The sequence below is a fragment of the Stegostoma tigrinum genome, chromosome 8, assembly GCF_030684315.1.
Source record: "Stegostoma tigrinum isolate sSteTig4 chromosome 8, sSteTig4.hap1, whole genome shotgun sequence".
NCBI classification, from domain to species: domain Eukaryota; kingdom Metazoa; phylum Chordata; class Chondrichthyes; order Orectolobiformes; family Stegostomatidae; genus Stegostoma; species Stegostoma tigrinum.
In genome coordinates, this window is record NC_081361.1 from 52,184,768 (window position 1) to 52,206,541 (window position 21,774).

At 42.0% G+C, this 21,774-nt stretch overlaps 1 protein-coding gene across 1 annotated transcript in view; it reads left to right on the forward strand.

The window, feature by feature from the left end:
* Positions 1-21,774, forward strand: part of si:ch211-198n5.11 (methylcrotonoyl-coenzyme A carboxylase 2) — a 95,153-nt gene that overhangs the window by 70,097 nt on the left and 3,282 nt on the right. The window contains exons 9-12 of the mRNA XM_048539159.2: positions 3,408-3,564; positions 15,901-16,023; positions 17,583-17,725; positions 19,070-19,151. Coding sequence (XP_048395116.1) covers positions 3,408-3,564; positions 15,901-16,023; positions 17,583-17,725; positions 19,070-19,151 — 505 coding nt within the window. The remainder of the gene's footprint in view (positions 1-3,407; positions 3,565-15,900; positions 16,024-17,582; positions 17,726-19,069; positions 19,152-21,774) is intronic.

Genomic DNA, 21,774 nt, shown 5'->3' on the forward strand with positions numbered 1-21,774 from the left:
AAACACAATCATAAGAACTTTTGTAAGGAAATTGGATAAATACCTGCATAGGCAAAGATTACCAGGCATTTGGGGAAAGGACAGGGGGTGGTACTAATTGGAGATATATTCAGAGAGCCAGCCCAAGGAGAATGGGCCAAATAGCATCCTGCTGTATTGTAACATTCTATAATGCTATGATCTAAGGATCAGAAAAGCAAATATTTCAAATAGACCTTGTAACCAGTTCTCTTAAAATCAGATATCCCATGGTGGTTCTGGAATTCAGCTCAGTTCATGTCCCTTCTAAATGTTGATAGAGCATTCTTTTTGACAATGTATAATTTAAAAAAACAAAAATACAAGAATAGTTCCTTTTCTGAGGAAGGGTTCTGACCCGAAATGCCAACTTTCCTGTTCCTCTGGTGCTGCCTGGCTGGCTGTGTTCCTCCAGCTCCACAGTGTGTTATCTAATACAAGAACCATATTTTGTGTAGACAAAATAGCACTTGAATTGTTTTGCAGGTGAAAAGTTTGGTGTGCAACAGGCATGATTTGCAGTTAAGTCTGCATTTTCTGAGTGAAGCTTTGCTTAATCACTTTGGAATTCTTTGTATTAGTAGACATGTAAATACAATGGTGCTACATTGTTTAGTAATAATGAGCTTTCGCTTAACTGTTTTACCGAGTGGATTAAGGTTGTTATGAATACTATAATTAAAGTGAAGAGTTATATCATTTCAGTCAAGATTGTTTACCACTGTTGAAGCATCAGCCTTGCCTCACTCCCACCACTGAGTCAGAAGGTCATGTATCAAGTTACATTCTATTCTTGAACCCTCATTGTAGACTGACACTTCAATCTCGAGCTCACAGTGTTGACAGAGGTACATTCAGTCATTCACTCATTCATTTTGTATTGTTCTCCCTAAACTTTCTTCCCTATCTCTTTTGACGGTGTTCAATCTTGGTGGGGTACAATTTATGGATGGGATCAACTGTACAATACTTCGTAGAGATGGCTATGATTCATCTGTAGATCTATGACCTTATATGTGGTGCATTGTTCACCTCAGAGCTATTGCTGTTTGATACCCAAATGCGTATTCTAATTGGCAGTCACAGGAGAACATTCAGGGTTGGGCCCAATAATCCCTCTAGTGTTTGAGGAAATACATGAGTGATTTATTTAAGTGTACAGCCCCTTCATGTGCTGCTATGCATGTTCAGTAATTTAAAGTTTCCAACTAGTGAATGGACTGTGTGGGAACTTTCACGTTGCTAGTGATAGCACAACATTGAGGAAACATTGACAGGAACCCTGAGATAGTGAGAAATGCAGCTGCTGAAGTCAGAGTTAACACAATGTGGAGCTGGAGGAATACAGCAGGTCAGGCAGCATCTGAGGAGCAGGAAAGTTGATGTTTCAGGCCAGGACCCTTCTTCAGAAATTGGGAGGGGGAGGCGGGGATTGCGAACAGAGGGGAAGGGAGCTCAGAAAAAACTGGAGAGAGGAGGGCTAGAGCTGGGGAAGGTAGGTGGGATGATGATAACTGAGTGCAAGTATGGAATGGTGAGGATTGGTCGGTGAGATAGGAGTGGGTAGGTGGAAGAGACGGTAAAGAGAGAAAGATAGGTGGGTTGTGTCAGGTACCCGATACAATCTGCCCATTTTTTCTCCCACCTATCCACTCCTCCTACCTCACTCACCAATCCCCACCACTCATACCTGCACTCACCTATCGCCATCCCACCTACTTTCCCCACTCTCTTTTTGTTCCTAGCTCTGTTGTCTGCTCCCCCATCCCTTTTCTGAAGAAGGGTCCCGACCCAAGACATCAGTTTTCCTACTCCTCTGCTGCCTGACCTGCTGTGTTCCTCCAGCTCCACACTATATTGATAGGAACCCTTACTAACTGTTCTTTCCATGAACCCAATAGGCCACTTGCCATAACTAGTTAAAGCTCATTCATCAGAGGTCAACAGTGAAAACACATGACTCTTCTGTTATACAACACAATGCTTTACCCAGTAGGTCACATTTTCTTTGAGAATTACAAAACATCTAATTCCTTTGAGATTTGATGATGAGAGACTTTGCTGCATGTTCTTTTAAAATCTTTTTATACGTTTATAAATCTAACATTTGTCGCTGCTTTTGCCCCAGCTTAGATCAAAATATTATCACAACCTTTTGGGGGAATATGCCTGGGTTCTACAACTCACTAATGTACAAATGTTTTGCAATTTGTATCAGTGTATAAGTATTATCTTCCTAACTCCTGATGCATTGTACAGTCAATTAGATGCTAACTCTCACTGATTAGGAACATGCATAAATAATAACTATGTGGATGGACAGCTCCCACCACATTAAATCATTTCTAAGAAAGAAAGAAAGGGACTGGGTCCATTTTTATTTGATATTTATATAGACAATTTGCATGAGAATATAGGAGGCATGGTTACTCAGTTTGCATATGACACCAAAATTGTTGGTATAGTGGATAGTGAAGAAGGTCATCTAAGAGTACAAAGAGATCTGGATCAGTTGGGTCAATGGGCTGAGGAGTGGCATATAAAGTTTAATTTGGATAAATGTGAGGTATTGCATTTTGATAAAACAAACAAGGGCAGGGTTTTCACAATTAGAAGTATGGCATTGGGTAGTTTGTTAGAACAGAGACATAAGCATTCAGGTTCATAATTCTTTGAAATTTACGTTACAGATAGACAGATAGGGATGGCTAAGAAGGCATTTAACATGCTTGCCTTCATTGCTGAGAATTTTTGATTATAGGAGTTGGGATATCGTGTCGAGGTTGTACAGGATATTGGTGAGGCTTCTTCTGGAGTACTGTGTCCAATTCTGGTGGTCCTGCTATAGGAAGGATATTATTAAATTGGAGAGGGTTCAGAAAAGATTTATTGGGATGTTGCTGAGAATGGAAGATTTGAGTTATAAGAAGAGGCTGGAACGTTTTTCACTGAAGTGTAGGAGGTTGAGGGATGACTTTATAGAGATTTATAAAATCATGAGGGGCACAGATCAGATGAATAGCAAAGGTCTTTCCCTAGACTGGGGAATTCAAAACTACGGGGCGTATTTTTAAGGTGAGAGGAGAAGTTTTAATAGAAAAGGTTTGGAGGGATATAGACCAAACATAGCAAGAGGGACTAGCATGGACTAGTTGGACCGAAGGATCTGTTTCCTTGATGTATGACTCTATGAACACCTTCAAGGAAGGTGGAAAGTCTGAGAGATTATTGAATAAGTGGCAAGGTATCAGTCTAATAGACCATATAAATAAATATTCAAAATAACCACTAACATCAATTTCAATATTGTTACAAATGTTACTACTCAGCCTGAGTGTTTGTATATGTTGTGACAGTAGGCTGTAAATACAACTTCTTTTTATTTTCAGTCATCTTGTTGGAATTGTGGCCAACAATGGAGAACTCACACATAATGCTTCACTAAAAGGCAGCCATTTTGTGCAGCTTTGTGACCAGAGAGACATTCCTATCATATTTGTTCAAAACACAAGACCAAATGTTACCATGGCTGAAACATTATCTAAGGTAATAAAGAGTTGCTTTATGTAGCAATATTGTAGTTTGATGTTGTCACTAAATTGATTCTCAAATATTTTGCTGCTGTATAGAATTTTAACTATAGAATCAAGAAGATCCTAGATTAATCATTAGTTTGTAGACAAAGCTGATCTCTGCTACTGTAGTATTGATCTCTAGACTGGGTATGATTTTCATGACTGAATTGCTACTCAGTGACTCTTTCTGGAAATTGAACTTATGTAGTTATCTCCAATTATCTCCAGAATTGTAGATCTGACAATGTTGACTGTGTAAACTTTGGATAGAACAATAATCACTTGGGCAAAGTTTAAGAATTTGAGGAAATGCATGTCAAACCACTCTGTAACTTGGGTCAGGACTAATATGGGGAGAAAATTGTGTTGCAGAATTTTCCTGCGAAAAGAATTGCAAGCGTTATGCCTTAATCGGTAAAGAGTTCAGAAATCAGATTTTTGCCATCAAGCTAATGCTTGTGATTAAATTCTCCATATTTAGGTGGAAAGTGTTTCAAATTCAATGTTTGCATCTCGTAATTAGACTGGCATTACACTTGTTTTAACAGATTTGGGCAGCCAGCACCTGTTATCTTCAAGATGGCAGTAGCAGATATTGGGATTTAATCTGAGATAATGTGAACTGCAGATGCTGGAGAATCCAAGAATACAAAGTGTGGAGCTGGATGAACAGAGCAGGCCAAGCAGCATCTCAGAAGCACAAAAGCTGACGTTTCAGGCCTAGACCTTTCATCAGAGAGTGGGATGGGGAGAGGGTTCTGAAATAAATAGGGAGAGAGGGGGAGGCGGACCGAAGATGGATAGAGGAGAAGAAAGGTGGAGAGGAGAGTATGGGTGGGGAGATGGGGAGGGGTTAGGTCAGTCCAGGGAAGACAGACAGGTCAAGGAGGCGGGATGAGGTTGGTAGGTGGGAAATAGAGGTGTGGCTAGAGGTGGGAGGAGGGGATAGGTGAGGGGAAGAACAGGTTACGGAGGCGGGGACGAGCTGAGCTGGTTTTGGGATGCAGTGGGGGGAGGGGAAGAACTGGGCTGGTTTTGGGATGCAGTGGGGGAGGTGGAGATTTTGAAGCTTGTGAAGTCCACATTGATACCACCTCCCCCTCTCACCCTATCTATTTCAGAACCCTCTCCCCATCCCCCTCTCTGATGAAGGGTCTAGGCCCGAAACGTCAGCCTTTGTGCTCCTGAGATGCAGCTTGGCCTGCTGTGTTCATCCAGCTTCACACTTTGTGAAATTGGGATTTAATCTTCTGGCTTTTATTTATTGTTTTAGCAAAGATTGACAGGAAGATATGGCTTATTGTAGAGGGAGGGGCAGAGATCTTATGGCTCTAGGAATCCATGAAGAGTACGTACAGAAGTCCTAAAGAGTTTACAAGGTGTGGAGCTGGATGAACACAACAGGCCAAGCAGCATCAGAGGACCAGGAAAGCTGATGTTTCTGGTCTGGACCCTTCTTCAGAAAGATTCTGAAAGATACACCTTGGTATCTCAGACTCCTGCATCGGTAGTTCCTACTATCTCCTAAAGAGTTTAGTTCTGTTGCTATACAACGTAGTATTCTATCAGTGCCATCAGCCTACATGGCAAACACACTGCACGGGATTTAAGAAAATAGAAGTGTGTGAAGGTCAAAAGGGAGGAGTGATTTGTGGAGTGAGGTGAACATCAGTTTGTCAGTGAGGGTGGCCAAAACCAGTTAGGGGGTTTGTTCAATACAAGTCTGGGGATTCCTTGCTGTTGCAGTTAAGGATTGGGCCATGGTCAATCCTTGGAGATCTGGTAGAAGCAGTTTTTTAATGCTATACCCAACAGCTTTATTTGTTGGTCTATTGGGAGCTGTTGCAATATCCATCTGAGAGACAGACTGTGGTCAGTCAGGGCTGTCCTGCCAAGTCAGTCCAGGGATGGAGCACAGATTTGGGGTGGGTGGGGAAGGTGCAATAATCCAGGAGCTTTTCAAGAGATCAATCCTTGGGTTTGCCAAGGTTGTGGTCAGCTCAAATCTGGGGATTAACTTGGGTTTCTGAAAGAGCTGTATCAGTTTCGGAGGCAATTTCAGATTGTAGACTGGGATCTATTTTTGGACGAAACAGCATTAAGGCAAGTGATGGTTACTCAGGCCTCCTTGTGGGCAGGATGCAGTACTAGTAAGGGTTTGGGAACCTCGATGGTATTTGGCTCAGAGGATAAAAGACTACCTGAATTTTAACATAGAGTGGCTCATCTAAAATAGCGAGGAGGGAGGATAAAACGTCATTGATGCCACAGGGATGGCAATAGAAATGGGTCAAGAGTCAGAGCCTGCAAGTCACTCTCTCAAACACAAAATTGGAATTCTCACCAAGAATCAAGTACATTGTAAGGTCAGAAACTTGGATAAACGTCTTGCAAAGTGGGAAGAGTTAGTTTTTGAAATGTATCGCCGGTACATGAACCCTTCTTGGGGACTGTTGCACTTACTATTATTCAAATGATTGAACAGTGCTATCTGCCTTCAATTCTCGGTTATCTGAAAGTGACCATTCTTCAAATATTCTAATTCAGACATGTGATCATGTGCCCACTAATTGCCACGTTGTGATATGTGCTCAATGATACTGAATGTAGCAAGACACTGTTGTAAGAGTCTGATCTTTACAATTAGCCAATTCTCACACACTTCCAAGGGTTTGAAACCTCCACGTTTCAGCTGTCATTTTATGCCAAACAACATAAGCCTGCTATGATATAACTGAAGTGGAATTGGGAAATATGAGCTGGGGTTTGCCCCGGGCTTCCTATCAGCATTCTAATGCCAAGGCCAAGTAGTGGTAATTGGCTGATTACTGTCCATCCATGTACTGTCACTCCAACAGTAAAATGACTAATGAGGTAATGAACAGCACTAACCAGCAGCACTTGCTTAGCAAAAACCACTCATAAATGTTCAGGTGTGTTCTGCCAGGGCTACTCAGATCCTGACCTCATAGTTTGGTCGAAACTTGGATGAAAGAGCTGAAATGAAGAGGAGGAGTGAAAGTAACTTCCTTTGACATCAAGCCTGCATTTGACCATGTATGGCATCAATTTAGAGTCAACGGGTATCAGGAGGAAGCCTGTGCACTGCTTAGAGTTATACCTAGTACAGAGGAAGACGGCTATGGTTGTTGGAAGTCAGTTACCTTAGCTGCAGGAAATCTCTTCAGGTGTCCCTCAGGTTAGTGTCCTAGGCCCAACTTTCTTCAGTTGCTTCATCAATGACTTTCGATCATAAGGTCAGATGCGGGGACATTCACCAGTGAGTGCACAATGTTCAGCATAATAGCAACCGCTCAGGTGCTGAGGCGGTCCATGTTCAAATGCAATAACACCTAAACAATATAATAAAATGTGAGGCTGGATGAACACAGCAAGCCCAGCAGCATCTCAGGAGCACAAAAGCTGACGTTTCGGGCCTAGACCCTTCATCAGAGAGGGGGATGGGGTGAGGGTTCTGGAATAAATAGGGAGAGAGGGGAAGGCGGACTGAAGATGGAGAGAAAAGAAGATAGGTGGAGAGGAGAGTATAGGTGGGGAGTTAGGGAGGGGATAGGTCAGTCCAGGGAAGACGGACAGGTCAAGGAGGTGGGTTGAGGTTAGTAGGTAGGAGATGGAGGTGCGGCTTGGGGTGGGAGGAAGGGATGGGTGAGAGGAAGAACAGGTTAGGGAGGCAGGGACAGGTTGGACTGGTTTTGGGATGCAGTGGGTGGAGGGGAAGAGCTGGGCTGGTTGAGTGGTGCAGTGGGGGGAGGGGACGAACTGGGCTGGTTTTGGGATGCGGTGGGGGAAGGGGAGATTTTGAAGCTGGTGAAGTCCACATTGATACCATTGGGCTGCAGGGTTCCCAAGCAGAATATGAGTTGCTGTTCCTGCAACCTTCGGGTGGCTTCATTGTGGCACTGCAGGAGGCCCATGATGGACATGTAATCTAAAGAATGGGAGGGGGAGTGGAAATGGTTTGTGACTGGGAGGTGCAGTTGTTTATTGCGAACCGAGTGGAGGTGTTCTGCAAAGCGGTCCCCAAGCCTCCGCTTGGTTTCCCCAATGTAGAGGAAGCCACACCGGATACAGTGGATGCAGTACACCACATTGGCAGATGTGCAGGTGAACCTCTGCTTAATGTGGAAAGTCATCTTGGAGCCTGGGATAGGGGTGAGGGAGGAGGTGTGGGGACAAGTGTAGCATTTCCTGCGGTTGCAGGGGAAGGTGCCGGGTGTGGTGGGGTTGGAGGGCAGTGTGGAGCGAACAAGGGAGTCACCTTCCCCTGCACCCGCATCTACATTGGGGAAACCAAGCGGAGGCTTGGGGACCGCTTTGCAGAACACCTCCGCTCAGTTCGCAATAAACAACTGCACCTCCCAGTCACAAACCATTTCCACTCCCCCTCCCATTCTTTAGATTACATGTCCATCATGGGCCTCCTGCAGTGCCACAATGAAGCCACCCGAAGGTTGCAGGAACAGCAACTCATATTCCGCTTGGGAACCCTGCAGCCCAATGGTATCAATGTGGACTTCACCAGCTTCAAAATCTCCCCTTCCCCCACCGCATCCCAAAACCAGCCCAGTTCGTCCCCTCCCCCCACTGCACCACTCAACCAGCCCATCTCTTCCCCTCCACCCACTGCATCCCAAAACCAGTCCAACCTGTCTCTGCCTCCCTAACCTGTTCTTCCTCTCACCCATCTCTTCCTCCCACCCCAAGCCGCACCTCCATCTCCTACCTACTAACCTCATCCCACCTCCTTGACCTGTCCGTCTTCCCTGGACTGACCTATCCCCTCCCTACCTCCCCACCTATACTCTGCTCTCCACCTATTTTCTTTTCTCTCCATCTTCAGTCCGCCTTCCCCTCTCTCCCTATTTATTCCAGTTCCCTCACCCCATCCCCCTCTCTGATGAAGGGTCTAGGCCCGAAACGTCAGCTTTTGTGCTCCTGAGATGTTGCTGGGCCTGCTGTGTTCATCCAGCCTCACATTTTATTATCTTGGATTCTCCAGCATCTGCAGTTCCCATTATTACTAACACCTAAACAATATCCAGGTTTGAGTTGACAAAAATCAGTCATGCTGTAGAAGTGCCAGCAATGGCTATTCCCAATGAGAGAGAATGCAGCAATCATCCCTTGACATTCAATGGCATTACCATCACTGAGACCCCACTATTAACATCCTAGGGTACTGTTGCCCAGATGTTGAACTGGGCTAGCCATATAAATACTGTGGCTACAAGAGGAGGTCAGAGGCCGGGCATCTTGCATCAGGTGACTCTCCTCCTGACTCCCAAAAGCTTGTCCTCCATCCACAAAGCACAAGTCAGGTGTATGTTGGAATACTCCCCATTTGCCTGATGCATACAGCTCCAACAACACTAAAAACATGACACCACCCAGGACTGAGATCCTGCTTGATTGGCTTGACATCCTCAAACATTCTCTCCTTCCACCACTCGCATACAGTTACAAAAGTATGTGCCATCTATAAGAAACACAACAGAAATTCACCAAAGCTCTTGAGAAAGCATATTCTAAACACACAACCACTACCACCTTGAAGGACAAATGCAGCAGATACACCTGCAAGTTACCCTTTGAGTCACTTATTAAATTGCCTTGGAAATATGGAAATGTAGAAAGTAGGAGCAGGAGTCGGACATTTGGTCCTTTGAGCCTGCTGTTCCATTTATTATAATCATAGCTAATAATCCATCTGAATAGCAAAAGAAAAAGTTGCTGGAAAAGCTCAGCAGGTCTGGTAGCATCTGAGGAGAGAAATCACAGTTAATGTTTTGGGTTTGGTGACCCTTCCTTGAAACTTGTGAAGTCCTGAGGAAAGGTCACCGGACCCAGAATGTTAACCCTGACTTCTCTCCACACATGCTGCCAGATTTGCTGAGCATTTCCAGCAACTTCTGTTTTTGTTTCTGATTTCCAGCATCTGCAGGTTTTTTTTGGTTTTTATCCATCTCAACAGCCTTTTCCTACTTGTGCTCGATATCCTTTGATCTTTTAAGCCCAGTGCTATTTTCAAATTCTTGAAATCATACAATGTTTGGTCTCAACTCCTTTCTGTGGCAGTGAATTCCACAGGCTCGCCACTTTCTGGGTGAAGATAAGTCCCAAATGATTTACCCTGTATCCCACAACTCCTGGTTCTGGACATCCCCCGTTATCATGTACATTCTTCTTGCATCCACATGTCTCCTGTTAGAATTTTATAGGTTTATACTAAATCACTTGCATCATTCTTCTGAACTTCTTCAAGTATAATCCTAACCAATTCAACCTCTCATACATCGGTCCTGCCATCCTAGGATTCAATCTGTAAATCTTTGTTGCAAGTCCCTCTGTAGCAAGATCATCCTTTCTCAGATAAAGAGAACATAGCTGCATACAGTGTTCCAGGTGTGGTCTCATCAAGGCTCTGTATAATTGCAAGACATCCCTGCTCCTGCCCCCAAATTCTTTGGTTATGCAGGCCAACATTCCATTTACCACCTTGACTACCTGCTGCACCTTCCTGCTTACCATCAGTGACTGATTTACTGGGACACTTAGGCCTCATTGTACATTCCTTTTTCTCAATTTACAGCCTTCAGATAATAATCTACCTCTCTGTTTTTGCTCCCAAAGTGGATAACTCTCCATTATTCACATTATACTGCATCTGCCATATAGTTTCTCACTCACTAAACTTGTCCAAATCGCATGGAAACATCTCTGCATCCTTCTCATAATGCACCCTCTCAACCGGCTTTGTGTCATCTGCAAATTTTGGAAATATTAGATTTACTTGCTTCATCCAAATCAGTAATATATAATGAGAGTAGCTGGTGTCCTAGCACTGTTCCTGACTGTACCTTGCTAGTTAGTGCATGCCATTTGGAAAAAAGACCCATTTATTCCTACTCTTTGTTTTCAGTCTGCCAACCAATTTTCCATCCATGTCAATACTTTATATCTTCCCCCAACCCCCAATCATACAATGTGCTTTAATTTGACACATTGATATTTTATGTGGGACTTTGTTGCATGTCTTCTGAAAGTCCAAACATACCACATCCACTAGCTCTCCCTTATCAATTCTACAAGTTACATCCTCAAAGAATTCCAGTAGACTTGTCAAGCATGATTTCCCTTTCATAAATCTTTTCAGACTCTGTCCCTCCTGCCACTGTTTTCAAGCGCTCTACTCTTAAATCTTTTATAATTTTTATGATCCTTTTCCCCACTACTGATGTCAGGCTGTCTGGTCTTTAATCCTGATTTTCTGTCTGCCTTTCTTCTCAAATAGAGGAGTTAAATATCCTGTAATCTGTAGGAGCTGTTCCAGACTCAATAGGATCTTGGAAGATGACCACCAATGCATCCACTATTACTAATGACACTTCCTTAAGTACTCTGGGATGTAGATTAACATTCCCATCAATTTCCTCAAAACTATTTCCATACCTAATATTGACTTCCTTTGGATCCTTCATCCCTGTGGCTCCCCATCATTTCTGGTATGTTATTTGTGTCCTCCTGTGAATACCAAACCAAAGTATGTATTTATTTAGTCAAGCATTTCTTTGTTCCCCAGTATAAATTCCGCTGTGTCTGACAGCAAGGTACTTACATTTGTCTTTTCCAATCTTTTTCCCTTCCCATATCTATAGAAACTTGTACCATCAGTTTTTCTGCTTTTTGCAAGTCTACTCCCATTTTCTATACTCTCTTAATTAATCTATCTCTTTGTCCTCCTTTGCTGAATTCTAAACTCTTTCTATTATTCAGGTGTAATGTATTTTGTGACCAATTTATATGCTTATTCCTTGAATATGATATCTCTTATTTCCCTTGTGAGCCTTGGTTTGACATGTTTCCCATTTTACTTTCACACGAGACAGGAATGAATAATTGTTACAGTTCACCCATACACTGTTTGAATGATTGCCATTGTCTTCCACTGCCATCCCTTTCGAGTCACCCAGTCTATCATTACCACCTCTCGCCTCAAACTGTCATGCACCTTGAAACACCGTTTCCTGTATTTCAATTCAGGACCCTAGTCTCAGAATCAATTCTATCATCGTCCATCTTGATGATGAATTCGATCAAATTATGGTTGCTTATCTTCACAATGGGCTCAAGGAGCCTTGCGCAATGAATTACCAAATATTCCTTTTTCATTATACAATACCCAGCCTAGGATGGTGTGTTCTTCAGTTGGTTCTTTGATGTATTGGTCCAGAAAACCATCCTGTATACACTCCAGAAATACTCTATGCCATTGTCACTAATTTGGTTAGCTCAATCTACATGCAGATTAAAATTACAAAGTAATATAACAATATTCCTCTGGAGGGCTGTTACCTGGGGCTTGACAGGTATGTTCAAGCCATCCAAGAATGCATGAATTCCAGATTTATCAGCCACACTCTCAAAGTACTGCAAAATGTCACCCAGGCACAACGCAACACCAAAAGGAATGTACAATGAGGCCTAAGTGTCCCAGTAAACCAGTCATAAGACCAGCAAATAAAGGGGGAACCTTTGTCATACAGAATAGAAAGGACCACTGCAATGAAGTGTACCAACAGCTGAACAACCAGGAATACCAGAGACAGCTACCTGCTGATCTGGCCAAAGAACACAATAGTCAACTGAACAGACTGGTGAAGACTTTTGATCCAGTCCTTCACAGTACCCTACACACTCTCATCCCATGTACTTCCTGCATAGGGGACTTCTACTGCCTTCCAAAGACACACAAAGCCAACATATCTGAATGTCCCACCGTATCAGACAATGGGAGCCTGTGTGAGAACTTCACTGGCTCTGTTGAGGACATCTTAAATCCCATTGTACAGGGAACACCCAGCTTCTGTCACAACACTTCAGATTTCTTAAAGAAGCTCAGCACCCACAGACTAGTTGAACCAGAAACATCAGGATACCTCAGTATATCACTATCGCAAGCCTACGGATAACCTCTTGATACTGCACTTCTGTAGCTTCCACCCTAAACATATTGAAACAGCTATCCCCTACAGACAAGCCCTATGCATGCAGAGGATCTTCTTGGATGAGGAGGAATGAGACGGACACTGAAATGTGTTGAACGATGCCCTCATAGGAACAGGATCTGATGCTCAACTGATCGATCACCAGTTTCAAAGGGCCACAGCGAAAAACCATATTGACCTCCTCAGAAGACAGACATGGGATAGGCCCAATAAGTGTCCTTCATTGTTCAATACTTCCAGGGAGTGGAGAATCTATGCCATGTTCTTTGTAGCCTTCAACTCATTATCGATGACGATGAGCACCTCACCAAGATCTTCCCCACGCCTCCGCTCCTTATCTGCGAACAACTGCCAAACCTTAAACAGACCATTGTTTGCAGCAGACTACCTAGCCTTCAGGACAACATCGAGTACAACACTCTGCAACCCTGCCATGGTAAACTCTGCCAGCCGTGTCAAATCATCAACACGGATACCACCATCACATGTGGGAACACCACCCACCATGTACACAGCAGATGCTGATGTGACTCAGCCAACGTTGTCTATCTCATATGCTGCAGGCAAGAATGCCCCAAGGCATGGTATATTGGTGAGACCGTGCAGATGCTACGACACTGCGCAATAATCACCAGACAGGGATGCCCCTTCCCAGTGGGGGAACACTTCAGCGGCCAAGGATTCTGCCTCGGATCTTCGGGTAAATGTCTTCCAAGGGCAGACTTTGGAATACAGACTTTGGAGTGATCGAGCAGAGGCTGATAGCCAGGTTTGGTACCCATGAGGGATGACCTCAGCCTGGACCTTGGGTTCATGTTGCACTACAGGTGGCCCCACCACATGCATACATTCTCACACGTACATGCACACGTGCGTAGGTATGCAAACGCACGTGTGGACGCACACACGCGCGCGCACGCGCACACACACACACACACACACACACACACCCCCTGATTCCTGTAGGGGTACGGAGGGGGTGGGGGTTTGCTGAGAATTCAGACTAGAGCATCAGAGTTTTAAATTATTTTGGGTTTGTGGAGCTTTGACTGTAAAAACCAGCCATGAGGACATTAGGTTAGTTGAGTCTGGAGGTAACAATGGCATAAATGAGATGATTCACCAGATGATTCAGCCACAAAGATGAAAATAAATGGTTTGGCACAAATGTGATATTGGAAACTAATCTCAGATCATGTGACACCATTGTTGCAAATGGACTGACTTAATCTCAGACTGTTGGCAGTCGGAATGGTGTTTGAAGAGAAAGGATGGCCTCAGTTTTTCTAATATTTAATTAGGGGAAATTTCTGTTCATCCACTATGGATAATTTATTCCCAGCAGGACAGTTTAGAGAGTGATGGTAAGAGTCCGTTCCATACTCCCCACTAAGCCCGGCACCTTTCCCTGCAATTACAGGGAGTGCTACACCTGCCCCCCTCACCTCTTCCTTCACCTCCATTCAAGGCACCAAACAAACCTTCGAAATTAGACAGGGGTTCACCTGTACATCCATCAACTTGGACAACTGCGTCTACTGCTCCTCATATGGCCTCCTCTACATCAGAGAGACCAAGCAGAGACTTGAAGATCGTTTTCTTGACCATTTGTGCTCTGTTCGTGACAAACAACGATGCCTCAGTCACGAACCATTTTAATTCCCCCTCCCACCACCTTGGTGACAGATCCATCCTGGGTCTCACAATGACTCCACCTGCAAACTGGAGGTGCAGCATCTCCTATTCTGCCTTGGGACCCTACAATCCAATGGCCTAAACATGGATTTCACTAGTTTCAAAATCTCTCTGCATCCCCCCGCCGCCAGCTGCCTCCCATAACTGACCCTCCCTATCATCCGTCCCCCCCGGGACATGACACAACCTGTACTACTTCTCTCCCACCAATCTTACCCCACCTCACTGATCAGTCCCCACCATTTCCTACCTGCACTCCCCTATCACATGCCCCCTACCTCCCTCACCCCGCCTCTATTTATTCCTGAGCTCCCTTCCCCCTCCCCCATTTCTGAAGAAGGGCCCTGACCCGAAATGTCAACTTTCCTGCTCCTCTGATGGTGCCTGCCCTGCTGTATTCCTCCAGCCCCACACTGTGTTATCTCTGACTCCAGCATCTGCAGTTCTTACTAACTATCAGTTAAAATTAGTCAGAGCATAAAGACATTAGTATTTTATATTCTAGTTAAAAGAAGGACCCCAACTGATCGAACAGGTGCTTTTCATACTTGCTCTAAAGAGCAGATTAAAACCCCAAAGTGGCAAGATTTGGCTGGAACGTTAGTTGATAAACTGTCAGATCAATTTTAGCTGCTTTTCCTCTGTTTCTGCAAGTGACTGGGATTAAAATTGCTCCTTTATGTCAATTAGGCATGGAAGTACTGGCTAATTCTACTCCCCTCCTTAGCTCATAAGGGTTTAGACCTGTTTCTGAAAATTGCATTGAATAAACATTTCTGTGAATTCTGTCAGCTCATTATATAAGCATATGAGAAGGATTGGGATTGCCTGGTTTGATTACTGCCGTTGGGCATAATGGGGATCTGCCTATCAGGGCATTCAGAAAATACGGTGCAGTTGAAAGCATCAGTCACCCTGTAAGTTCAAACATTTTACGTGATTAATGTCCTGAAAATGTGTTTGGGGTAGTAGATTTGTTTGCCTTTGCATCACAGGTAATAACACTCGGGTTGGGGCTCCTGTGGTATCGTGGTAGTGTCCCTCCCTGTAGGCCAAGAGTTGTATGTTCAAATCACACCTGCTCCAGAAATGTGTAGTAACAACTCTGAACGGGTTGATTAGAAAATACCTAAACATGCTTTTGGGTGAGATCTGTGAAAGGCGAAAGGTTGTTATTTTTTGAGGTCCTTTTGAACAGCTTTAAGACCAGTAGTTTCTGAATCTGAGCTCATGGTCCATTTAAAACCTGGGCTAATTGTTTATCAGTGTTAACATTTAATAGAAGGAATGAATGGCCAGGTTTCAAGAATTTACTTGATGAAGACAGCACAGAAGGTACTTCTGTTTGCTTGAATTTTCAAGGCTTACTTTCCTTTGCATTGAGAGATTATCTAATGGTGGTTTAAAAAAAACATGAAGAATTTAGTCCTTTTAATGGGAAAGAAAATATATATGTTCTTGGTGTTCATTCAGAAATTCACAATAAAGAATAGCGAACATTGAAAATACTGTTTCCCATTTTAAGTCTTCTGTTGATTCATGTGCATTATATAATTCACCAAACCTCTTTGTGGTTTTCTTTGTAGGCTGAAGATGTCACCAACCAACTTAAGGCCCAGGGCACCATGATATCAGCTGTGGCGTGCGCCACTGTTCCCAAGATAACTGTTATAATTGGAGGCTGCTATGGCAGTGAAAGTTTTCCTATGGTACATTCTAGAAATGTCGTTGTATGGCTATTATACTATTAGAAATAATTCTAGTGTAAAAGTAATGTGTTGGGGAGTTTTATCTTGTGGAAAAAGCACTGGCACAACATCATATTATTGAACTTATTCAATTAATTCTGTATTGAGATGATCAGAGATTTAGTCCCTGATGTGCACTCTGTTAGCTCCTGTTTGGGGATGGCAGGAATAATTTATTTATCTTCAATATTCCAGAGTTAAGAGGATAAAGACAAGTCAAAGCTCTTGATCTTGATCTCTATTAGGTGTCTACTGCTGGAAAGTGTACTCATAAATGTCAGACAAAATGTTTGGGCTTCTCTGTAATTCCTCTTTGTTTTGCTGGTTCATTTCTTATCAAGGCAAGAACTGGGTTAAAAGTGACAGTGAGTTGAGATTTCTGTCTGCTGCTATTACTTGACTATAACAGATGTAGTTTCCTGGATCAGAAATCATCTGAACATAGAACATTACAGCACAGTACAGGCCCTTCGGCCCTCGATGTTGTGCCGACCCGCCATACCAATCTGAAGCCCATCTAACCTGCACTATTACATGTACGTCCATCTGGTGTGCCAGAAAAGCTTTAGCAGGATCCTGCTGATGATATGGCGATGGGACTGTCAGTTTTGCACACAGACAGTCAAGAGGATTGCAGTAAAGCTCCAAAGAAGAAAAAAGATACTCACAGTATACGACTGCCACTCAACTTTGCTTTACTGAGCCTAATACAAAGCTAGATCGAAAATAGAGCTAGATGTGTATTCTTGCTTGTACTGACTTTCTGCTTGTGGTACTGGTGATGCTGGGCCTGTACCACAGTGTGCAATCATAATTTTCATTTGTGATATTTTTAGATACGCTTTTTCCTTGTTTTCTCCATAACCAGTGCTGTTCCTCCCTCGTTCTGTGGGCATCACTTAACTATTGAACAATTCATTGCGTTAGCAACAATAAATTGAGTGAGGAGAAAGGAGTCGATGCAAATCAGAGTAGTGTTGCCCGAACTCAATTAAATGCGTGTTTACCTTAGTTGGTGCCATTCATTCTGGAAGGTGAGATAGAAGTAGCAATATTAATATTATAGTATGAACAGCACTGCAGCAGCCTTAGGCATAGGGTAATTTAAAAGAGCTTATTGATGTCTTGTCCAATTCTCATTGTTAAATATATTTCCAGAAAAATTTCCATTCTTCCTATATCCCACTGTAACCTCAGTAGCAAACCAAGAGAAATGGTGTAAATGGTCATTTGTGCCAATTCTCTGGAGTCTGCTGAAACAATTCATTTGGGATAAATGCCTGTAAAATCTTCAGGTCACTTTTTAATGGCTAAAAATTTAACAAGTATTATTATATTTGCCCTGGGGTTCCATTTGATAATAAATTCCTTCTGTTCTATTTGTGGCCATATAACTGAAAGTTAATAAATGGAAAGTTATAATTCAGAAAATCATACAGGTGGCCACCAGCTAATTATTGCACATTATGTTCACTTGGATCCGTGTGGATAATATTTAAGTGAAATTTACTTTGTTTCAGTGCGGAAGATCATTTGATCCGAACTTCCTTTTTCTATGGCCCAATGCTAGGATTGGACTAGTTGCCCCAAGTTACAACCCAGAGATCCAGAAATCTGATGGAGAAATCCAAGATGAGAGACAACTGAAGATCATGAAAGAAACGTTAGTATTGTCAGATCAGCCATAATCCTGTTAAATGGCGGAACAGGCTTGGGCCAAACAGCTATTCATGTTCTTATTCCTGTTGGTTCAGTTTAGAAAATAACTGTTGACTAGTAATTTCAGCACTTTTATCGTTAATTTTAAGCCTGTTTTCAGATGTATGCCCACCCAGCACATCTGACCTGTGGTAATTGGGATTAGATATTATGAACTATTATATGGTATTATCAGTACTGGGACCACTGCTGTTTTTGATATATATTATACATTGGCCTTGGGATTACATGGCACAATAAGTACGTGAAGTAAACTGTGAAGAAGATTGTAACCGAATTCAAGATGACATGGGCAGGTTGGTGCAATGAGTGCATATCTAGCAGGTAATATTCACTGCAGATAATTGTAAGTTGGTACATTTTAGGTCAAATGAATAAGGTTGTTCTCCTTTCACCAAAGAATACGAAGAGGATGTTTTATGGAATTGTTTAAAATCATGACTAATATAGATAAAGTAATTAGAGGATGTTTCTAATTGTTGACAATAACCAGATAGCACAGATTTAAGATGATTGATAAAGAAAGCAGGGGCAACATGAAGAACTTCTTATGCAATGAGAATTTGGGGTTTGGAATCTGCTGCTTTTGAAAGCAAATTCAATGCATTAATGAGGGAAAAAATTATTGCAGTAATATGATGAAGGAAATGGAAACGTGCTTAAAAGGGATAGCAGTTAGTTGATGGGCTGAATGACCTCCTAGATCTTGTTCTTTTTTTGAATTGCTGTGCTCTTAAAGCCTTCTTTGGCAATTAGTTAGTACCATACAAGTTGGGCGTAAATCACTATTACGGCTGTTCGCTGGGTAACTTACTAAGTCATCAAGGGAACCTACACTTTTAACCTAAAGCTAAAATCAGGAGTTAATTGACCAGTTTAGCTGTTGATACACTCTTAATTAATGTATTAAATTAAGAAAGTGACTCAGAATTTACACAATGTTGGTGGAACCTTTACATTTATTGATTAATTAAATTTTTCAGCACCTTTTGTCATCAAAAACAATATCTCAAATCCCACAATAACATGTAAGCAATCTGGTCTTACAATTTTTAATTTGATCAACAAGTCTTAATTTTATGCAAGTAATCTTTTCATCTGAACTACACAGAACATTTGTTAACTATAAATTGATAAAAAAAGTGAGGTATAATCTTTTACTGTATTTATATATTTTAGAAATCAATAGATGTGAAAAATCTATGCACTTTCATTGGGTTCAATGCCATGTAGAAAGATAGATTTAAGTGCTTGTGCAGTTTCACACTAAAGACATTTTTCTCTTTAGGCTGGAGAATGAGAGTTCTGCTTTTCACTCTTCTTCCAGAGTTTGGGATGATGGTATAATACTACCTAAAGACACTCGGATGGTAAACTCACATTTCAATTAACTATGATTTGTGCTGCATTTGCCAGTTATGTTTTTAGTTCATAATAGCTCCCCCTCATCCCAGAGTGCAAGAATTGTCTGCATATCTTATTCATTTATTACCTGTGACTTCTTTCAATTTGTAAAAGTAAAAGAAAACTGGGAGTGTATAACCCTTGCATGTAGCAATTTCCAGAGTCAAAACGATAAATTATTAACAAGATATCTCAAAATCTGTTCTTACAAGGCTTATTAGCATAGTGTCTGCTGAGATGCTTTTATTTAGCAACAATTTTTCTAAACTCAGTATTAAAATGAAGAAAACCTGACACGTAGAACAGAAAGATGTGTACTGGGTAAAATTCTTAGTTTGCATTCTTTTTGGAAAGAAATCAATGAAACGCTTTAGAACATGTACTGACTTTGTTTCTCCCTCTCTTACTGTATTCTGAAGGCATTGACTGAAAGATTGGGTTTGATTCCATGGGAACTAGCAGCTTCCAAGTTAGTCATTTAGTAGTTTTATAGAACAGAGAAACCTAGGGGTTCAGGTACATAATTCTTTGAAGTTTGTGTCACACGTAGACAGAGACGGTCAAGAAGGCATTTAGCACACTTGCCTTCATTGCGCAGACTTTTGAGTAAAAGAATTGGAATGCCATATTGAGGTTGTACAGGATGTTGATGAGGCCTCTTCTGGAGTACTGTGTCCATTTCTGGTTGTCCTGTTATAGGAAGGAGATTATTAAACTGGAGAGGATTCAGAGGAGGTTTACCAGGATGTTGCCAGGAATGGAGGATTTGACTTATAAGGAGAGATTAGATAGGCTGGGATTTCTTTCACTGGACTGTAGGAAATGAAGAGGTTTAAAATCATGAGGGTACAGATAAGGCAGATGGCAGGTGACCTTTCCCGAAGGTGGGGGATTTCGAGACTAGGGGACATATTTTTAAGGTGAAAGGTTTACAAAAAAAAGTTTCTCATTTTTTTACTTGGAGTGATTTGTGTGTGGCAAGGTCAAGAAGGCAGGATTCTCATGGTGATCTCTGCGACTGTGGGAATTTGACCCATGTTATTGGCGTTACTCTGCATCACAAAGCAGCTAACTGACTTCCTACTTATTCAGTTGAGAAGTATGAAAGTTAAGTCTGCTCTTCATGTAATTACTGGCAGTCCCCTCAGAAGTGGGGCCATGATTGAGTTTTTTTTTGTTTGCCCTCCCTCATTCAGCAGTAGTGAGACCAATTATGCCAGTATTGCCATATTTCCATTTTGGCCAACACCTCTGAAACTGGGTTTCAGGCTTTCCAGATTGTCCAACATGCAGGGTTGACTTTAAGACTGTGTGATGTGGGTGACTACCTAAAGTGCCTTGATCAAGAGAAAGTGACTGAGCAGAGGTCAGAGGTTTCCTTTCCTCCACTTTGGGCTCCAACTCTGACTAAGCACTGTTCTTTCCTTTACGTTAAGTTGTCCTGCCCTTTGGGAGTTCCTGTCTCCCTGTCTCCTCCTCCTCTCCCTTTGCTCAATGCTTTACTGTCCATGTACTCTGTCATCTCTTGTATCCCGTCACTCTCCGGCTCAGTTTGTCCATATGAATGTTCTATGCTGTGCTTTCACAGTGAGCTGCTCCATTTGTATTCCCTTAATGCTTTCTCCATTCTCTGCTGTGTCTACTTGTGCTGAAGATAGACTAACTCTAGTGAGAAGCAGACACCCACCAATCTCGCAGATATATTTCTGTTGCTTTAAAAAAGCATTATTAAAACTTCTTTTGCAACATTTTTGTATTATGAAGTGTTATATAGTATAATTCAGTTTCATGTGTTACTGGCTCATTTGAAAAGGGTTCCTTTGATCAAAAAAGTTTTGAACCCACTGGTTTCGATCAGCAATCTGCACATGGAGCAAACATTAACTTGATTCTTACTGGTTGTCTGAATTAGTACTGCCCAGAATGTGCCACACTATTAAGCATTGATCGAGGGTCCTACGTCATTCATTTTCCACAAATACAAAGTAAATTAAAATGTTCAAACAAATAGATACTCAAAAAGTATTCGTAGATTTTGACTTTTCTTTCCTCTTAATAGAAATTAATTGTAATATCTTTCCACAACCATATTTCTTTCACCTTCGAATTCCAAATACACATAAGATCCTGTTTAATTGTTCTTTGGCCTTCACTGGTGTAATAGCTGCCCTGTTAGTATCAATTTTGAAAGTTGTCAGTTTAAAGACAGTTGATGATCGACTGATCCAGCAACTGTATACCTTCTCTTTCTCCACGGTCAAATTGTTTATTATTCCAATATTAGAGAGCAGAAGTAACTCCAAATTTATTATCACCATCATAAATTGTTTCAAAGATTCTTGATAGTCACTGAGCTGACCAGTGGCTCACTCTATATGGAGTTTAGGATTTACTTTCTGAATGCCTATCGATCGAAAAACAGGTAGCTGGCATTGCTCATGTTGTGCATTTCCAGATGTTTTTCATTATAACTATCTTAAAAAAACAACTGTACACATTTCCAAAATGTAATATATTGAATAAAATCTTACTGCAAAGCTTGGACTTCAATTGCGGGACACTAGTTTGAAAAGTGTAGTTTGTTAATTG